The following is a 16,592-nucleotide window of genomic DNA, read 5'->3' on the forward strand; positions in this document are numbered from 1 at the left end:
GCATATGTCTTCTTTATATACCTTTTTCTTACATTCTTGTTCTTAGGTTCTTTTAATCTAAGCCCAGTGCTTTCCACCTCCATGGCTCTTAACATCTTCACTCTATTTCACTCTCCCTTCTCTATGCTGCTTTTGAGCCCCTATGTCACTGTCCTTCCAAATCTTCTGCATACCAACGCTGAGTTTGCTTAATTTTTCAGTTGTCTGGCTTGGGAGTTTCTTACTGAAAGGATTTATACAGGATAATACTGAATTTTTAAATTCCAATATACTTTTTGGGGTCTGCACCCCAAAGACAGCCACTGCAATTTAGTCTCCCTGCCAGAGAAATGAATGGTGCTTCCACAAGTCTATAGGCACTCCTTATCAGCTATTTGAAATCAAAACATGATTTTACATCTAGCACAGATTCCTTGAATGGCTTAAGGAGTGCACAAAGGAACAAGCTTACTTCTATGTTTTGTGAGAAAAGGCAAGTAGACCCCTCAAATGGTGCATGGCATGGTGCAAGGCATGTTCTAATATACCAGATTGAAAAGCTAAAACATTTATCACAGAAATAACACATGAGAAAGGTGATACAGTACTCCATGTAGAAGCACCGTGTTTTGAGTTCCTCTCTGTTCTTCTACTCTTTAAAAATAGCTGAAAAGAAAAGACAAAGTACCCAGTGGCTATTTCAGGATTTTCCTGACTTAGCTTACACGTACTCGTGAATTTGTCTATAAAAAAATCGTCTAGGGCAACTGCTGAATGCTTCAATAGAGAAAAAAAGATATTCATCAGGATCTGAGGCAGCTTTTGAACAATATAAAAGAGTGCTCTTTGCACCCACAGCAACTACTGAAAGCTGAGTTGGTGATATCTAAATGAGCTATATTCACTTTAAGTCAGTAAAGATACACTTCAAGGCTAGAGAAACAGCTGCAACCACCTTAGGGGGAGCTGTGAAAGATATCTGATGTCTGCTTCTTCATGAAACCTAAAGTTTGTATATTGTGCACTGGCCTTTATTGCAGGGTACTGCACCAAAATAGTATTGTTTTAAAATACAGAGTAGGTGCTTTTTTAATACAAGTGATGTGAGTCACACAACACAGAGCATACACAACACTCATTGTCTCTATACCTACAGAATACCTTTTTTTTGCTCTACCATGCCCCAGATCAGTAATCCATTGTGAATTTCTCACCCAGATAAGTTTCCATTTCCCAACACAGGAAAAATCAAGAATACAGACATTAAACTTACGTAAATTAATGACATGAACATTGAATTTTGAAAAATCTGTAAAGTCTTGTAACACATATATGCAACTTTAAAGAGCGCTATACAGAGGAAGCCATATGCAAGGAGTTGTCATCTCCATTACTCATATAAAGGCAATATCCTGCAGTCAAGCATTGAGGGATACAAACCCTTGATTAATCCATAATCCAGACAATTAAGAATTACTATATCTGCAAATTGGGGGTTACAAAGCAATGAGAGATTAATAAACAATTAGAACTTGCATAATTTTACTTTCCTGGAAGAGAAACCTTCCTGTCATTTACAGGTAGCACCTTAAGAATCTAAGAGAAAAAAACATGGAGAGATTTAAAAATGTTATCTATGAAAAACTGTTAAAGTAACAATTTAGTTAAGAGAAGACTGGAAAGAACAACTAACAAATGATATCCAAGGAGAAGAACATTGAACAAGTTAGAAGATAAAGTAGCATGGCAGAGGTTGATAGTCCTTGTCTTCAGGTCAGCTCTTAACTACACTTGATGACAAATGGAACTTTGGGCAGGAATTCAGGGACCCTAAAACAGCTCAATATTTGCTTTGGTAGAAACTGCCAAAATGTTAAACCAGAAGTTTTGAACTCAAAATATCTTATGTTTAACTAATGGGAGTTTTGTCAAACCATCTCAGGTTGCCTTCCTTTCTGTCAGAATTTTCTGCCAGAGGGCAGTACCTGAAGGAGACTCCCTTCTGGAACGCACATTGAGGTTGACAACATCAACATCCTGCATCACAACCCTTAGAACTACAGTCATCACAAACATTAGATATTACCTCAGGACTTCTGACAACTGCCCAGCTTTGTCATTATTAAAAGAACAAACAAACAAAACCAAAAATCTAGATATTGCATGACATCAAAGTCCTCCTCTGCAGAGACTAGCAGTCCAAAACAACACATTTTTTGTCAATCTCTTTCAGGCCTCATTAAACTTTCAAAAGAAAATCTCAGAGTTTACAAATCTAGCATATCTAAACTGTAATGCTAAACAAAAATAGATTTGACTAGTAGAAATATAACTGTAAATATATAATAAGTATTTTTCTGAATCACACATGGAAACAGGTCATCAATGGGGACTGTGGAACTTATTGTGGTGTTAGCTTTTAAAAGTGAAAATCATCTTGTCTTCTTAGAGATGAAAATCTAAGGGAAAAAAAAAAGCAAACCCTGAGGCAGGTTGAAACCATGAGTTTTATTGGTTCAGCAGGGTTTGGATCCACCTAAAATGTGCACATCATCATCTGAAGTAAAGTATGTCATACACCCCTTCCTGATTTAAATTATACCTTGAGCTCCCTTTAGACATGTGTTTGCTAAATGCTACAAAGCAGTGCTTAATTTATAGATTAAGAACAGATTAAGATATTCCATACACTCCAACATTCTAGATTTTGTAATGAAGTTTTGAAATCGCCACCAGCTTCAAAATTAAGGTGCAACAATATAGTCTTTTTTCTTTTTGTGAGTTACCAAATCTGCAAATTACCTGTTATAAGTGTTATAATTATCACTGCAGAACCACTTATTCTGCAGAAACACATCTGCCAGAGACAAAATTAGGAGGTGGTGTGTGGGTGTGAAAACATTAAAAGTTGGCAAACATGCCTTTTCTAGGGTATTCAATATAACCAGTATTCATACAGCTAACCTAATACATGAAGAACCAAAAATTTTTTATTCATAGTTTAATCTAATTTTTTGTATTATGCAACATTTTAGAAACATAGCCTTACCAAATTATAGATGCTATAAATTTATATAGGTAAATATTAAATATATGATCTTTTAACAAAGCATATTTCACATATTCCTAACGGCTTTGCATTGCATATATCTTGATGAATATGAACGACTGCCAGGCGGCAGCCAGATGCTCAGCTACCACTTTAAAAGTGATATGTATCACTTTAAAAGTGGCTGTATGATGTGACTTGGTAAGTAATTACATTCATTTATAAAAATGTTCACTGAGCCTCCAAATTCTGCATGGACAGAATAGGTAATTCTTAAAATCCATAACCGAGTAATGGCCAGTAAAGTGAAGAAGTGTGAAGAAGTCCTTAGTACTTCTCTCCAGCTTTACCTACGGTTAAGCAGTCCCACAGTTATGGAGGCTGACCATGCTTCTCTTGTTCAAGGATGACTCATGATGACTTCTTTCCAATGTAGTACATGAGTTAAATGTACTTTTTCTCTCCTCTTCCTTCCTAACTTTGCCAGGACCATTGTGTGGCTATGTAGCAAACCACACTGAGGAACAAATCCAGGCTAAAAACAACCCTTACTTTTCGGAACAGCTGAGCCTGGATTAGTTCCTGAATCCATGTCATCCTGTGACCACACAAACAAGTATACCTGGCACAGCTGAGCAGTCAATGAGAAGAGTGAGAACAGGCAGCCAGTTACTAGAGTTGCTTATTCTGGCATTATCACTGAAAAAGACTTGCCAAAATGTAACCTCCCTCTGGCGGCTCTTTGAACTATGCAGCTCCACTGGTCTCCTGTCCTGGAGGTGACACTGTCCTGTCTCCACCCCCCACACAGCAAACACACAGCAATGAGGCTTGACACCCCATCACTTGGTAATTGAAGTGAGAGAGTTATCTGGTGGGCCAAAACACTCAGGAGGTAAAGTGTGTTTGCAGCAAAGCAGAAAGCATGAACATCTCCCACACTACTTGTGTTTTCAGATAGAAAGAACCTTGCTAATAATGACATTGTAAAAAGATTTTTGTTTATCTGGATACTGCAACAGCAATTCTCCACATGGAAATATGAGAACTGAGAGACGAGAATTAGTAAAACCAACTCATCTGCCAAATAGAGTACAACAATGAACCACTTGGAGAGGCAAAACTTTTTATTTATAGTCTTTGATCCTATATTAATCAGGATTTATTGAAAACACAACACCCTGAACTTTCCCCCCAGTGCCGCCCTCCTTAAACATATCAGACAGTACATTAAAAGAAATATCATCTGTAGAAGAACAGATTATTTGGTATGACAAGACTAAGAATGGTATTCAGATGCTGGGGAGAGGGAGAGAAGTAAAACAAACCAATCAGGGGAAAAAAAGTAAAAAAAAAAATTAAAAGGAACAACAAAAGTAGATGAACTTATCTAGGATCTTACCTACTAAGGATTAGGATTCTTATACTTGGCACAGTCCAAGGAATATTCTGTATATATGACAGTCCATCTGCCTAGACAGAAAATTCAGAGAGGGTAGTGAGCCCCCTCCTTCCTCCAATAATATAAAAATCTAGGCCTTGGACTATATAGAATTAGAGCACAGAAAGACACATGTCATCTGTTGAAATGAGATGGGGAAGGGACATCTCTTTAGCTGAGCTTCAGATTCTGACTTGATTCAGAATTACACACAATTTTTGTTCCTTGAGAAAATTCCTGTACTTAGGAAAGGCATTACAGGTTATGCTAAAGAGTTACAGGTTATGCTAAAGAGTTTGCTTCAAGTAAAGGCAAGCTTGCATGAGGCAATGCAGGATGCTCCCATCATGTAAGCTTCTAGCAAGCTCAATGACTTCAGGATTAGAGACAGCAAAGTAATAAAAGCAGAGCTGGTTAAATATTTCCTGTGAGATGGGAATCCAAACTTCTGAGTTTGGAGGCTTTCCAAACTCACTTAGAGTGATGGCAGACTTCTATTGAGTAACAACACATGAAAATTTTGTCATACACTTAGTGACAAGCAAAAAAACTTCTAGGTGGCTGTTGGGATTCATAACTTGTAATGATGAGCCACATGAGGAATCAGCCTCTCCACTATTTTCCAACATATTTCAATTGCTAAGTATCAACACTATTATAACACACCATATATTCACTCTCTAGAGAGAATACAATCTTCTGATTTGCTTTTCTAAGGTCACTGAAAATATAAACATATACATATACCTATTTAAAGTTCACTAGACTCCAATGAAAGTATAACTGCACCACCTTGGTTTAATGAACTACTAATAAGCAAAAGGGACAGTGAAACACTGTGTTTTGCCACTGAACAATACATTTTATGGCTCCTTCTAGAGGTGCATGTTCTAAGCAAGCACTGAGGATTAATTACATACTTAAAATTATTAAAAGTTTTCACTTCTAATTTAAAAAAGCCGCTCTAAAGAGTCTTTACAAGCTTTATAAACATTTCAATATTTATTTTCAGAAAACTAATTTATCTTTTAAGGTGCTAATGGTCAAAGTCAAACCTGTGCTTTGGCTACACAGACCAACAAAACAGTTATCTTGAAAGACAAATTTCCAGACAAAAACCACTCAGCAGCCAACATTAAGAACTGACTCCTGAAAGAAAACAGCAATATAGTTCTAATTGTCAAGCATAGCATATGTTTGAAGAGATAGGAATCTTTTATACATGTATAGGTTAAAGTTTGTGTGTATGTATCAACTTAAAGTACCACAAAGTTATACTAAAAATACCCTGCAGATTTGTTTTCTCCAGTAACCTGAATCTGCTGAAAGTAGTAACTGATCTCACAACCCACTGTCTAGTTGTCATTATTTATTAATTTAAAATCTGAAAAATTAGCATGCAAAATAATAGAATTTCATGAACACATGCAAGTATGAAAGCACAAATAAGAGTAGAACCATGACACTTTAATGCTTTAATTATCAATTTTCACTGTAAATGATGCAAATTACTTCTAAGCGGAAGGAAAAAAGCATAGTAAGTAACTCAATGTATTTACAAACAATTATAGCAAGTGAACAAGATGATGCTTTCTCATCTACTGCATGCACAGAGCTTTTTATTCATTATTTGACAGTCTTGTACATTAAATCCCCAGTGGCAGAACACATTTTGAATCTAAATTTTTCATTCAAACGTGTTGGGATTTTACCTAGAAATACCTAGATAAAGATGTCAGGCTTAAATTACTACGAGAAAAATACAGAAAGAGTCTCTAAACAGCAACATTTTTTACATTTCATAAGGGAAAACTTAAGATTTATGTCAGTCTGAAGCTATTTTGGAGTTCTTTAAGAAGATTCAAGAGGTCAAAATCCGAGCTGCACATCTCAGTCATGGCTTTGCATTAAAAGTTAGAAAGAGCAAGGAGTGCTGTGAGGCAAGAATCCTTATTTTACACACATTATATTAAGGCTGAGATTGTAGATTTTCTTTTCCTTTTTCATATCTTAAAGAGCTGCAGTACTGTCATACATAAACAAATAGATATAGATAACATATCTATTAATCCTGAATCTTATTGGGTCATATTCATTGAATTCTCCATATATATCTAATCCAGCCTGTGATGCAGTTCTTTTTTAATCTAAGGAAAAATTATCACAAAGTCATCACAAGGAACAAATGTATTTGATTCCTTCAGTCTACAGTCAGAAATCTGAAAAAGATCCATGCACTCGACTTCAGTGGAACTTAAACACCTCCAAAATGGACCTATGTGTGAAGAAGAGGTTTTAGCCTTCTGCTATTTAATTTACTTCTTTGTTTTGTACTCAAAATTATCTTACATCTTTTTAACAAAAAGCTGACAAAATACATTTTAAAGTAAGATACATGATTATTCATCAAAATAGTCATCTGTTCACAGCATCTACTGCTGATGTAGAGATAGTTATGGGACTGCAGTATAAACATTCAATGCATTTTAATTTTAAAAGAGTAGTGAAAATTGCATTTTGGAACTTCTTCTATATTTAGTCTTTGCTAATATGAGGAAAATTATTTATAAAAATGCAAAGAAAAGCAGAAGAAGAAAACAGGGGGAGTCAGCTTTGCAGTGAGGAAAAACAAGCTATTTCTCATGAGGAACAAACAAATGCCTATCAAAGAAATTCAGAATTAAGATGACAGAAAAGTGATTCAAAAGTAGGAGCTGGCAGAATTTACCATACGGCTCCTTTCTCTCCTACTCGGTTTATTAAGAAATATCACTTTCTGTTGATTATGGCAGCTCTTAGAAGACACTAAAGACCTGAAAAAATATGTAACATTGTTGAAGAGTAGAAAAGTTTGGACAGTGATTTGCGAAGTATTATATATCCAACTTGGATTTCAGTTCAGTAATTACAGATAGATAAAAAAGCCGATTTCACCTGGGTGCTTGTAAGTAAACCAGACACCTTTTGAACTTATCTTCAGCAGCAGGCATGTTGAAATGCTGCTGAAAGCCAGGGACAGCAAAAAGCTCTCATCAGCTTTCCACAACAGCCTTTCACCTCTCTTCAATATTAAAAGAAAGAAACTGGATGTGTGGTTTTCCATCAGGAAACTGTGATACCAAACACTGCTATTGTAGCATTAGTTGCATCTGGAAAACTCCCATAAAGATCAAGAGTTTCAGGTATTTTCCCTTCATAATCAGTGCCATGTATTAATATCACTTGTCACTCTACCCTAACAGAAAATTATTTCATGACCAACTTTAGTGGTTTTGGTGTTTTGTTTTTTTAATAGAACTTTTTTCATGTAACTATTCTGATATTGCATCCTTTCCAAGGGCTGGAATCCTTGGAAACTGAGCTGGTAGGCATACAAGAGATGCAATCTCTAACTGCACCACCATGTTAATAGAAGATATGTTTCAAAATAGTAGACAGAGAAAACTCAAAAATACACCTGTGAGTATATCAATTCAACACTGGAGAGTATTAATATTGTTTTTAAAAACGTCTCTCAGAATTTGATGCTAACCATTCTCTATAAGAGCAGGTGCTGGACCAGTTTAGTCCAGAGAAGAGAAGGCTAGGAGGGGATCTCATTAGAGCATACAAATATCTTAAAAGCAAGTCCCAAGAGATTGGAGCCAGACTTTAGTGGTGCTCAGCTACAGGATGGGGAGCAATGGCCATAAACTATAACACAAGAAGTTTCACCTCAACATGGGGAAGAAATTCTTTGTGTTGAGGGTGGCAGAGAACTGGAACAGGCTGCAGGTCATGGAGTCTCCCTCTCTGGAGACATTCAAAACCCATCTGGATGATTCCTGTGTAACCTGCTCCACATGACTCTGCCTTGGCAGAGGGATTTGAATGGCTATCTCCAGATGTCCCTTCCAATACTGTGATTCTGTGAAATAAATATTTTCTCTTTCTGACCAACACTTTTTACAGTTTAGAACATGCAGTGGCTACAGAATGTAAACATTTCCTTAATGATCTAACCATTCATAACAAGCAAAGCAAACATTTCCCTGTTGAGAATCAGCATTCACCTAATAGCTTTACAGATTAGCAAGAGCCTGGTCCCTGAAGGTTCAAAGAGCTGGGATCAATTTAATAGGCTACAGAGTTGTTGCAAGTAGATGTTGCTATGCTGGAGGTTCCACATTCATTGCATCATACAAAATAAGGAAATACTCGTGCATTGATTTTACAGACAAAGTCTATCCAAAAATGTTCCTCAGGTTGAATAAAATAATTTTTGCTTGTTCCATATAAGGTCATTCAATGGGCTTTCAGACAATTTAGATTTGAAGACAAAGCAATTCTAAAGAAATTTATTTTTTTTTTCAATTAGCACATCTCATCATAAAACCACAGAAATTTAGCACAGTGTGCACAATCCTTTCTACAGCATTTCAGAATTTTTCATTGACAGAACAAGCCATCCATGAAGTGGGCTGACGTATACCATTCATCTACAGAGTAGTAATGCTTTAGCCAGTTTTCCTCTTGGTTTTTCCTCTCCCTTTTTTTTTTTTTTATATGTTTATCTTATGTGTAAACAGCATGTATGAATGTACATACACAAGCTATATATATGCGGGCTAGATATATTGTAAAAAAAAAAAAATTACATTCACCATTTTGTTGTAACTTACAACCATGACCCAAAATATCAACATTTATCATATATTATGAAGATTTTCACAGGTCTTAAGTACAAGACACACAGATTGGTATTCAAATGAGATAGCATCCTGGTGTTACACCATAGAAAAAAAGGGTTATAAATACTGTCTGTATACTGCATGTGCTTAAAGTGTCCTGCTTAAAAATTATTTCAAACTGCCCTAAACACTGGATGTAACATAATATAGCAACCTATTCCCTGAAGAAATTCAAAACTATCAGGAATTAAAAAGAAGCACAAATCCGCCAACTATAACACTACTGAACACTCAGGCTTTTGCCATTTAAATTACAAGCCATAAATACATGAACTGCCTACCACAGGCTCATCGTCACAGGAAGAAGCTGGTTGAGCCATGGGCAATTCATTAATTTTTCTTTTGAAATACTAGGGACACTTGTAACTACTGGAGCATCTTACAGGTGAAACAATTACAACCTGATACATATTTTAGACCTAAGTTGGAAGCTGAATCATAGGAATCACAGAGTCATAAAATACTTTTGGTTGGAAGGGACCTTTAAAGTTGAATGGAACTGCACTTCCATCTCTTTGTCTCATAAGATTAACCTTCATAAAAATCAAACTCTCTGAGAAAGGAAAAGTAGCAAAAACAACTGCAATGGGACAAATACTTTGGCCATGTATGAAAAAATATGCACACTTGAAGAGGACTGGAAAAGGGGAACTCAGTTACTATGGATGCAATAAGAAAATTTAGCAATGTTTATCTTCTAAGAAATTCCAATCAAGTATTAACTGCTCAGAGAAATGGAAGGCTTCTCCTACCACTCTAATCCCTACCAGTCTGCACTGGGACTGGGACTGCACTGGAACCAGAAATTTCAGTGACTTCCAAAAGGCGACAAAGCACGGCACAAAACACATCTCTGCCTCGCTCAGCTGGGGGACAGAAGAGATGCCACATGGCAACACCCATCCTCCTCCGGCTCATGGCAGTAACTTTAAGCAGGATGTAAGACTAAAGTAAAATTAAATCCTGCCTCACTGCTGTTCCACTGAAGGAAAGAAAAATGAGGATCCCAAGGCTGACACTGCCCTTGAATACTGCATTTCTGTACATGCCACAGAGGTACAACAAATGGTTGGTGAAGGAACTCAGTTTTCAGAGGCAAGCTCTAATGATGGGGGACACTAAGGAGTAGATTTGCAGATATTTAGGCACCTAACTCCTACCAAAAGTGATGTTCCTGAAGTATCTAAATACCTTTATAAGTAATCTGATTCTACTGAATGTTTTTCCTTCCTTGCATTACATGTAGCCTACAGAAACAGATAATAAATATGCACTCACATTAACTATCTTCTTTCTTCATACCAATAAGAGTAGTGGAAAATTTAGTTTCTTTTTCTGAGAGCCAATTAAACTTTTGGCTCTTTCCACAGACTGCACTTAACACAAAAGAAACATCAGAAGGATACCAAATCAGTTGGAGTATCTTGGCATTTGAACTGTATGTTTAGGGAAGTACAAGATTATTTCCTATTAAGCACCGCTGTGATAAGATAAAGATGTGCCTTTCTGCTGAATGCCCTGTTGTGCTCTGTATGGATAATTCACTGCATGCACCAAATTGCACTGTAAGAGAAAGAGGCCAAGTGTGAAACTGAGCTATGTTTGACTCCATTTGATATAAAAGCTATTGCTAGTTTTAATACTACAATCAATAAATCTCAAAAAATACTCACTGAATTAAATTTCTATGCAATAGGGTATATACAGATAAATGTAGCTCACAAAGTATTACAGTGTTTTCCCTGATGCTTTTATAGGCTGTTTTCACAAAACCAAAGCAGTCGTAAAATAAGCCACCTGTAAAGGGTTATTTTACCAACAGTACTAGGAATAGATATTTCAAGTGTGGGTGAACAAAGTGTGAACCATATGGGACGCTGCAGAGATTTGAATTGGGGACTCTCACTCCTCAAAAGAACTGAAGTCAAGGCATGTTCCATATGCAGCATTCTGTTTTCTTGGAAGTTTAAACAGCTACTGATAGTTCGTTTTCTATCAAGTGAACCTGCAGTTCAGTGACTCATTTTGCAGGCACCGGATAAAGTAGGTTCAGAGACCTTTGTTAATTATACGTATTTAAAGGAGAAAGTTCTGCAAAGATTGCCTATTATGGGCAAAGATGACTTTGGAGTTAAACAGAAAAATAACAGGATACCATTTGAAGTTTTTCTTTAAAAGAAGCAAAGGTAGAGAATAAATTAATGTCTAATTACACATATTAAAAACTAAAATATTACAAAATGCCCATTCATGTCAGATAATGACTAATTAGTTTCTTAAGAAAAACAAAAAATATTTTAAGTGTACTGTAGTATTATCCTGGCTTTAAAATTCAGCTGTGATAAGGTACCCCCAAAATTGCCTTTTCTGCCTATACAGCTATTGTCCTGTTTTATAACAAGTATTGCATGTAAGTCATTTGCCAAATTAATTTCATCAACACAAAGGATTATTTATTTCCTAAGAAGGCACAGTTTTATGCAGGACTGAGGAATAAATATGTACAAACTGACCTGGTGTTGTGGAGCTCATTGTTCTTAATGGAATGGTATCTTGTTAAAGTGTAAAGCAAACTGTGGCAGAAGTTGTCCAGATTTTGAGATTCTTCTGGAAGTGGGGTGAATCTGAGCAAAATAAAGAAGAAAAAACCACCTTTGACTATTTGTTGACAATAAAATATTTTTAAGAGAATATAATTATATCAAACACACTTAAACAGAAGAACATTTGAAATTTCTCACCCCAAAGGTTCTTTATATATTTTATTTTTTTGCTGCAAATTCAAGCACTTATGACCACTGAAAACAAGACTAAAATTCAAGAAATCCTAAAGCTTCAGAGCAGCTCAATTGGAAATTTGCATAACAGCCTATCTACAGTCACATAGGAACACCAAAAAGTAAAGGATTAATTGTGTCTTTCCACAAATATCTGGATTAGATCTTTACATATAAGAAGTAGCCAATTCTCAGTTCTACTCCAGTCAGCATCGAAACATGAATGTGCAGAAACTGATCTGCATTGAAAACAGGAATAGCTACTATTTCCTAAAGCTCCAGTGTTTGAACAGCTCATGAATAGAACTGGTTGAAATAATTAGCACAGCTGAAGGGATCTCCCATGACAAGCTAATGACATCTCTGACACCACAGAGAGCGGCTAATGGTGTGGGCTGCTTGAGAGTAGGGCAAGGTAGGTTCTGCAATTTGGCAGAAATCCTTTCACAGCCCTTGGCATTCGCAGTTCAATACAGAAGCAGAGGCAAAAATGTTCCTCTAATACTCCCAACTGCTGAAAGTTTAAAGCTATAGAGAAGCTTTCAGGGAACTAAAATATATTTTCATTCAAGCATGATATAAACAGCATAACGAGAGAGAAGGTTGTAGTGCATTATGACTGTGACTATCCTATTCAGCCACTGCTCCTGAAGTATCTAAGTAGTCAAAGATATTCTTAGTGCTGAATATTTTAGCAGCTTTTGTCACTTTTTTTAAACTACCAACTGCACATTTAGTTTCAAGCTGAGCTCAGCCAAATTCGAGATAGTAAATTACATTTTAACTAAGTATAATCATTTAAATTTAGCATCATTATCATTCAAGAAAGGAAAATCACATATTTTGATAAGTAACTTCTGCTTTTATGCCCCCTAAAGCAAGCTGGACATACATTGCTCAAATAGGCATGATATTTGGACACAACCAGCACTCTAGCAGACTGCACCTGTAAAACCAAAATTCGTTATACTTCATGAAAATCCTACTTTTTCTTCCTTGCCACATGCAGCAAACTTCATCAAATGTCACATGGAACCACTACAAAACTGAACAGACTCTACCATTAAGCCCTATCCAAAATATGCATTTGGGCAGATCCTTACTTTGGATAAGTAAGGATCCACTGCAGCAGGCATATAGCTGCAATATTTATCAAAAAAAAGTACAACCAATACACAACTCAAGAGTTCTAAGACTCTAATTAATTTCACTTATCTCATTATTATCTTAGCAGCTACACAAATAATGAAAAAATATTTTCCAGTGAATCCAACATCCATTCATTCAATATCCAGACTCAGTTGGGACAATGTGGTTTCTCTCAGAAAATAGAAAGTGGATACTGATGCACGACTGTGGGCTTTACTTTAGTGAGTTTTCAGCCTACATTTAAGGTAAACATAATATTTTTGGGCATTAGGAAAATTCTGGGAATAGGATTTGACAATACTCTAATATTTGAAATTCATTTATAATCCCCATAACTGAAACTATAATTTTGTGCAAGTTTGCTTCATTTAGACCTCCCATCTAAGTACACATTTGAAGCTCATATGAGAGCAGAGAACACATGGTCAGTTCCAACTACACTCTCAAATGGGTAAGCTTTCTCCCCACAAGAACACACTTCACTTTTTTCCCCCAGCAAGACAATTTCTAATAATAGGGATAGTTGTGTGAGACAGAAATCAGTAGATATGATTGTCATGCTCCTGTCAGTGCAAATATTTCATTTAAGTAACAATCTGTACCCAGAACAGTGGTCCCAGCAGCCCTGTACTGTGTTATGGATACCAGCTGTCTGAAACTGTAGAAATAAGCTGCTTCCTAGTTCTTCCCTGCTCTTCTGGAGCAAGGAACATTTACCTTTGAAGAAGAATCAGGTTAGGGAAGATTTAAACAAGCTGGCCACACACAAGTTCATGTGACCTGAGGGGATGAATGCTCCCACAATCCTCAGGGACCAGGACAGCATCACTGCAGAGTCACTCCCAGAACAGCGTTGAAAGGTCATGACTATCAAGGGAGGTTCAAATAGATTGTAGGAAAGCAAACATCTCTCCTGTCTTCAGGAAGAACATGGAGAATACAGAGAACCAAAGGCCAGTCCACCTCAACTCAATGTTTTGGAAGGTGATTGGCCAAATAATCCTGGAAACAATTTCCAAGCATGTGAAGGACAGGAAGGTGGTGGGAAATAGGCAGCCTTTATTTATGAAGGAAAATCATGCTTGGCCCACATGATAATTTTCTACAATTAAATAGTTAGAAAATAGATGGGGAAAGAGCTGAGAATACTGTTTATTTTGATTAAAGAAAAGCTTTCAGCACTGTTCTCCAGAAGACCCTCACAAACTATAAAACACAGGAAAGTGGACAGAAAAGTGGACAGCAAGGTGGCTGAAAACAGCCTGTGCTGCCAAGCTTTAAGGGTTGTGATCTGCAGGCCAAAGTCCAGCTGGATGCCAGTCCCTTCAACGGAGACCCCAGGGGTCAACAGTGGTGCCAGAACTGCTTTTCATTAAGGACCTGGCTCATGGTACAGAGCATAACCTCAGCAATTCCACAGACGATTCAGAATTGGAAGGAGTGGTTGACAGAGCAGATGGTTCTGCTGTCATTCAGAGGGACTTCAATGGGCTAGAGAAATTTGATCTACTGAATGTGTGTGCCAAGACTGGGGTGGGTGGCAGGGAAAAAAGTGAGAAACAGAAAAAAACCCAAGATCAGAGGAAAATGAGGTGCTTTATTGCAGAGTAGCTAGGTAAAAAGCAGTAAACATAAGAGACCAAGACTGTTCTCAGTGAGCCCCAGAGAGAGAAGAAAACGCAATGTGCACAAACTAAAATGTGGGCAATTCCATTTAAACAGTAGAAGATACTTTTCCCCCGTTATCGAGGCCAAACATCTAAGAAATAGGCTTCCCACTAAGTTTTTTGAGTTTCCATCCTTGGAGATTGTACACAGTCTCAGGCAACCTGCTGTAGCTGACCTAGGCTAGAAGAGGGGTGTGGACCAGGTACCTCCTCCACTGGTCTGGAGATACTCTTGTTATTACATGATTTTTCCTTTTCAAGATCACCAAAGACAGCATCAGCATTGAATATTCAATGCAGTTAAACCTAGTGAGAATAATTCCAGTATAAGAAAGTGTTCTGCTGGGATTCCCATAAAAAGATTTCTGTTAAGGAATTTCGTAAATTCAACTGTACTGGTAGTCTTATATTTAATGAAGTGGCAGTTGGCATCCTTCCTGATACTCTATTTCCATATATTTCATGTAAATTCAAAGCTTTCACTAAGCTGAATGTTGTTGTTCAGGTTCAGTTTTAACGACTCCTTATAAATATGATACAAGGCTCACATTGTCAAAGCTCCCATTTAGAACATGAAAAATTCCACATCACCATGTACAGAATTATATTCACAACACAGACACTCATTCAAATACATTTCTACTGATAAGCTGTCATTTTTTCATTTCTTTTCTTTTCCTGAAGGAATGTTATAATGCAAATTAGATACCATGAACTACAGAGCCACATTTTTTAATGTTATATTTGAAAATTTAAAAAAAAAAAAAAAAAAAACAAAGCACAGGCCATTGTTCATTAAAATTTCATGAGGGGCACTTTGTTCATTAGGAGATGAATTTGTACTCCATCTCCACCCACAAAAAGCAGCTCACAACTCCTCAGGTCAGATCCTGAAGATACTAAGCTAAGGTACAAAAACACTAGCATTCTAAGGGGTTTGGGGTTTTTTTAACTACATTTTAACTGAATAATAATTCATCCTTTACTCATTATAAACTTGACATTCTAGTCTACAGCACAATATACAGCAAATTAATTTCTACCTTCATGTATATCACCAGAGGTGATGTTACACATTAGCAACTTCCATTTGCTCATCCAGGAACCATAAACCTTCCCCCTTTTCTTCAAAGAAAATTCAACAGTTTCTATTCATATCAGCTTCAACAACTTTCAACCTTTGAAATTGCTACAGAAGAAGAGTGCAAGATGGAATGTAGGTTTTCATGCCCACCAGCCACCACAAACCTTATGTTTCTCATAACTACATTGTAGATACAGTATTTTCTAACACAAATAAGCATTACAAGTTGACACTATCCCTTCAAACTCTCATCTCTCACTATGTTGTCCCAAAACAATATTCACTGACTCCATTTTTTCTATCTTGTGGCTACACTGCAAAATTCTTCTGGGAATTGAGTTTCTGAGATAGAATGCAACAAATTAACAGAATTCAGATGAAAAAAAAATATATTTCTACTTCTATTATCCCTGTGCCCAAGATGAATTTGTCATGAGAACTTCTGAAATAAATTCATAGTTTTCTCAACCACATCCTGAAGGTATTTTCCCAATCTTTCTCTTCCAGAAGGACTTTTTACCTAAAATACCTCTATTTGCAAAGGGGTATAGAAAACCATTATGAAAGATTTTGTGGATTAAAATATAGAATTATACACTTCATTAAATTCTGAACATGACAGGTCAGTACCCTTAATAATACACCTAGTTGTTTCTCTGCTGCATATATTGTTTCAAATTGCTTTCAGTTACTTAGAAACAAAATTGTTGTTTGGA

The 16,592-nt window shown here is 36.5% G+C and overlaps 1 protein-coding gene across 2 annotated transcripts in view; it reads right to left on the reverse strand.

Annotated features, from left to right (window-relative positions):
* HDAC9 (histone deacetylase 9) overlaps positions 1-16,592 on the reverse strand; it is a 458,209-nt gene that overhangs the window by 410,839 nt on the left and 30,778 nt on the right. For both annotated transcript variants that reach the window (XM_077787618.1, XM_077787599.1), the window contains exon 2: positions 11,713-11,823. In XM_077787618.1, coding sequence (XP_077643744.1) covers positions 11,713-11,731 — 19 coding nt within the window. In that variant the 5' untranslated portion in view covers positions 11,732-11,823. The remainder of the gene's footprint in view (positions 1-11,712; positions 11,824-16,592) is intronic.

The sequence above is a fragment of the Lonchura striata genome, chromosome 1 (assembly GCF_046129695.1).
Source record: "Lonchura striata isolate bLonStr1 chromosome 1, bLonStr1.mat, whole genome shotgun sequence".
NCBI lineage: Eukaryota > Metazoa > Chordata > Aves > Passeriformes > Estrildidae > Lonchura > Lonchura striata.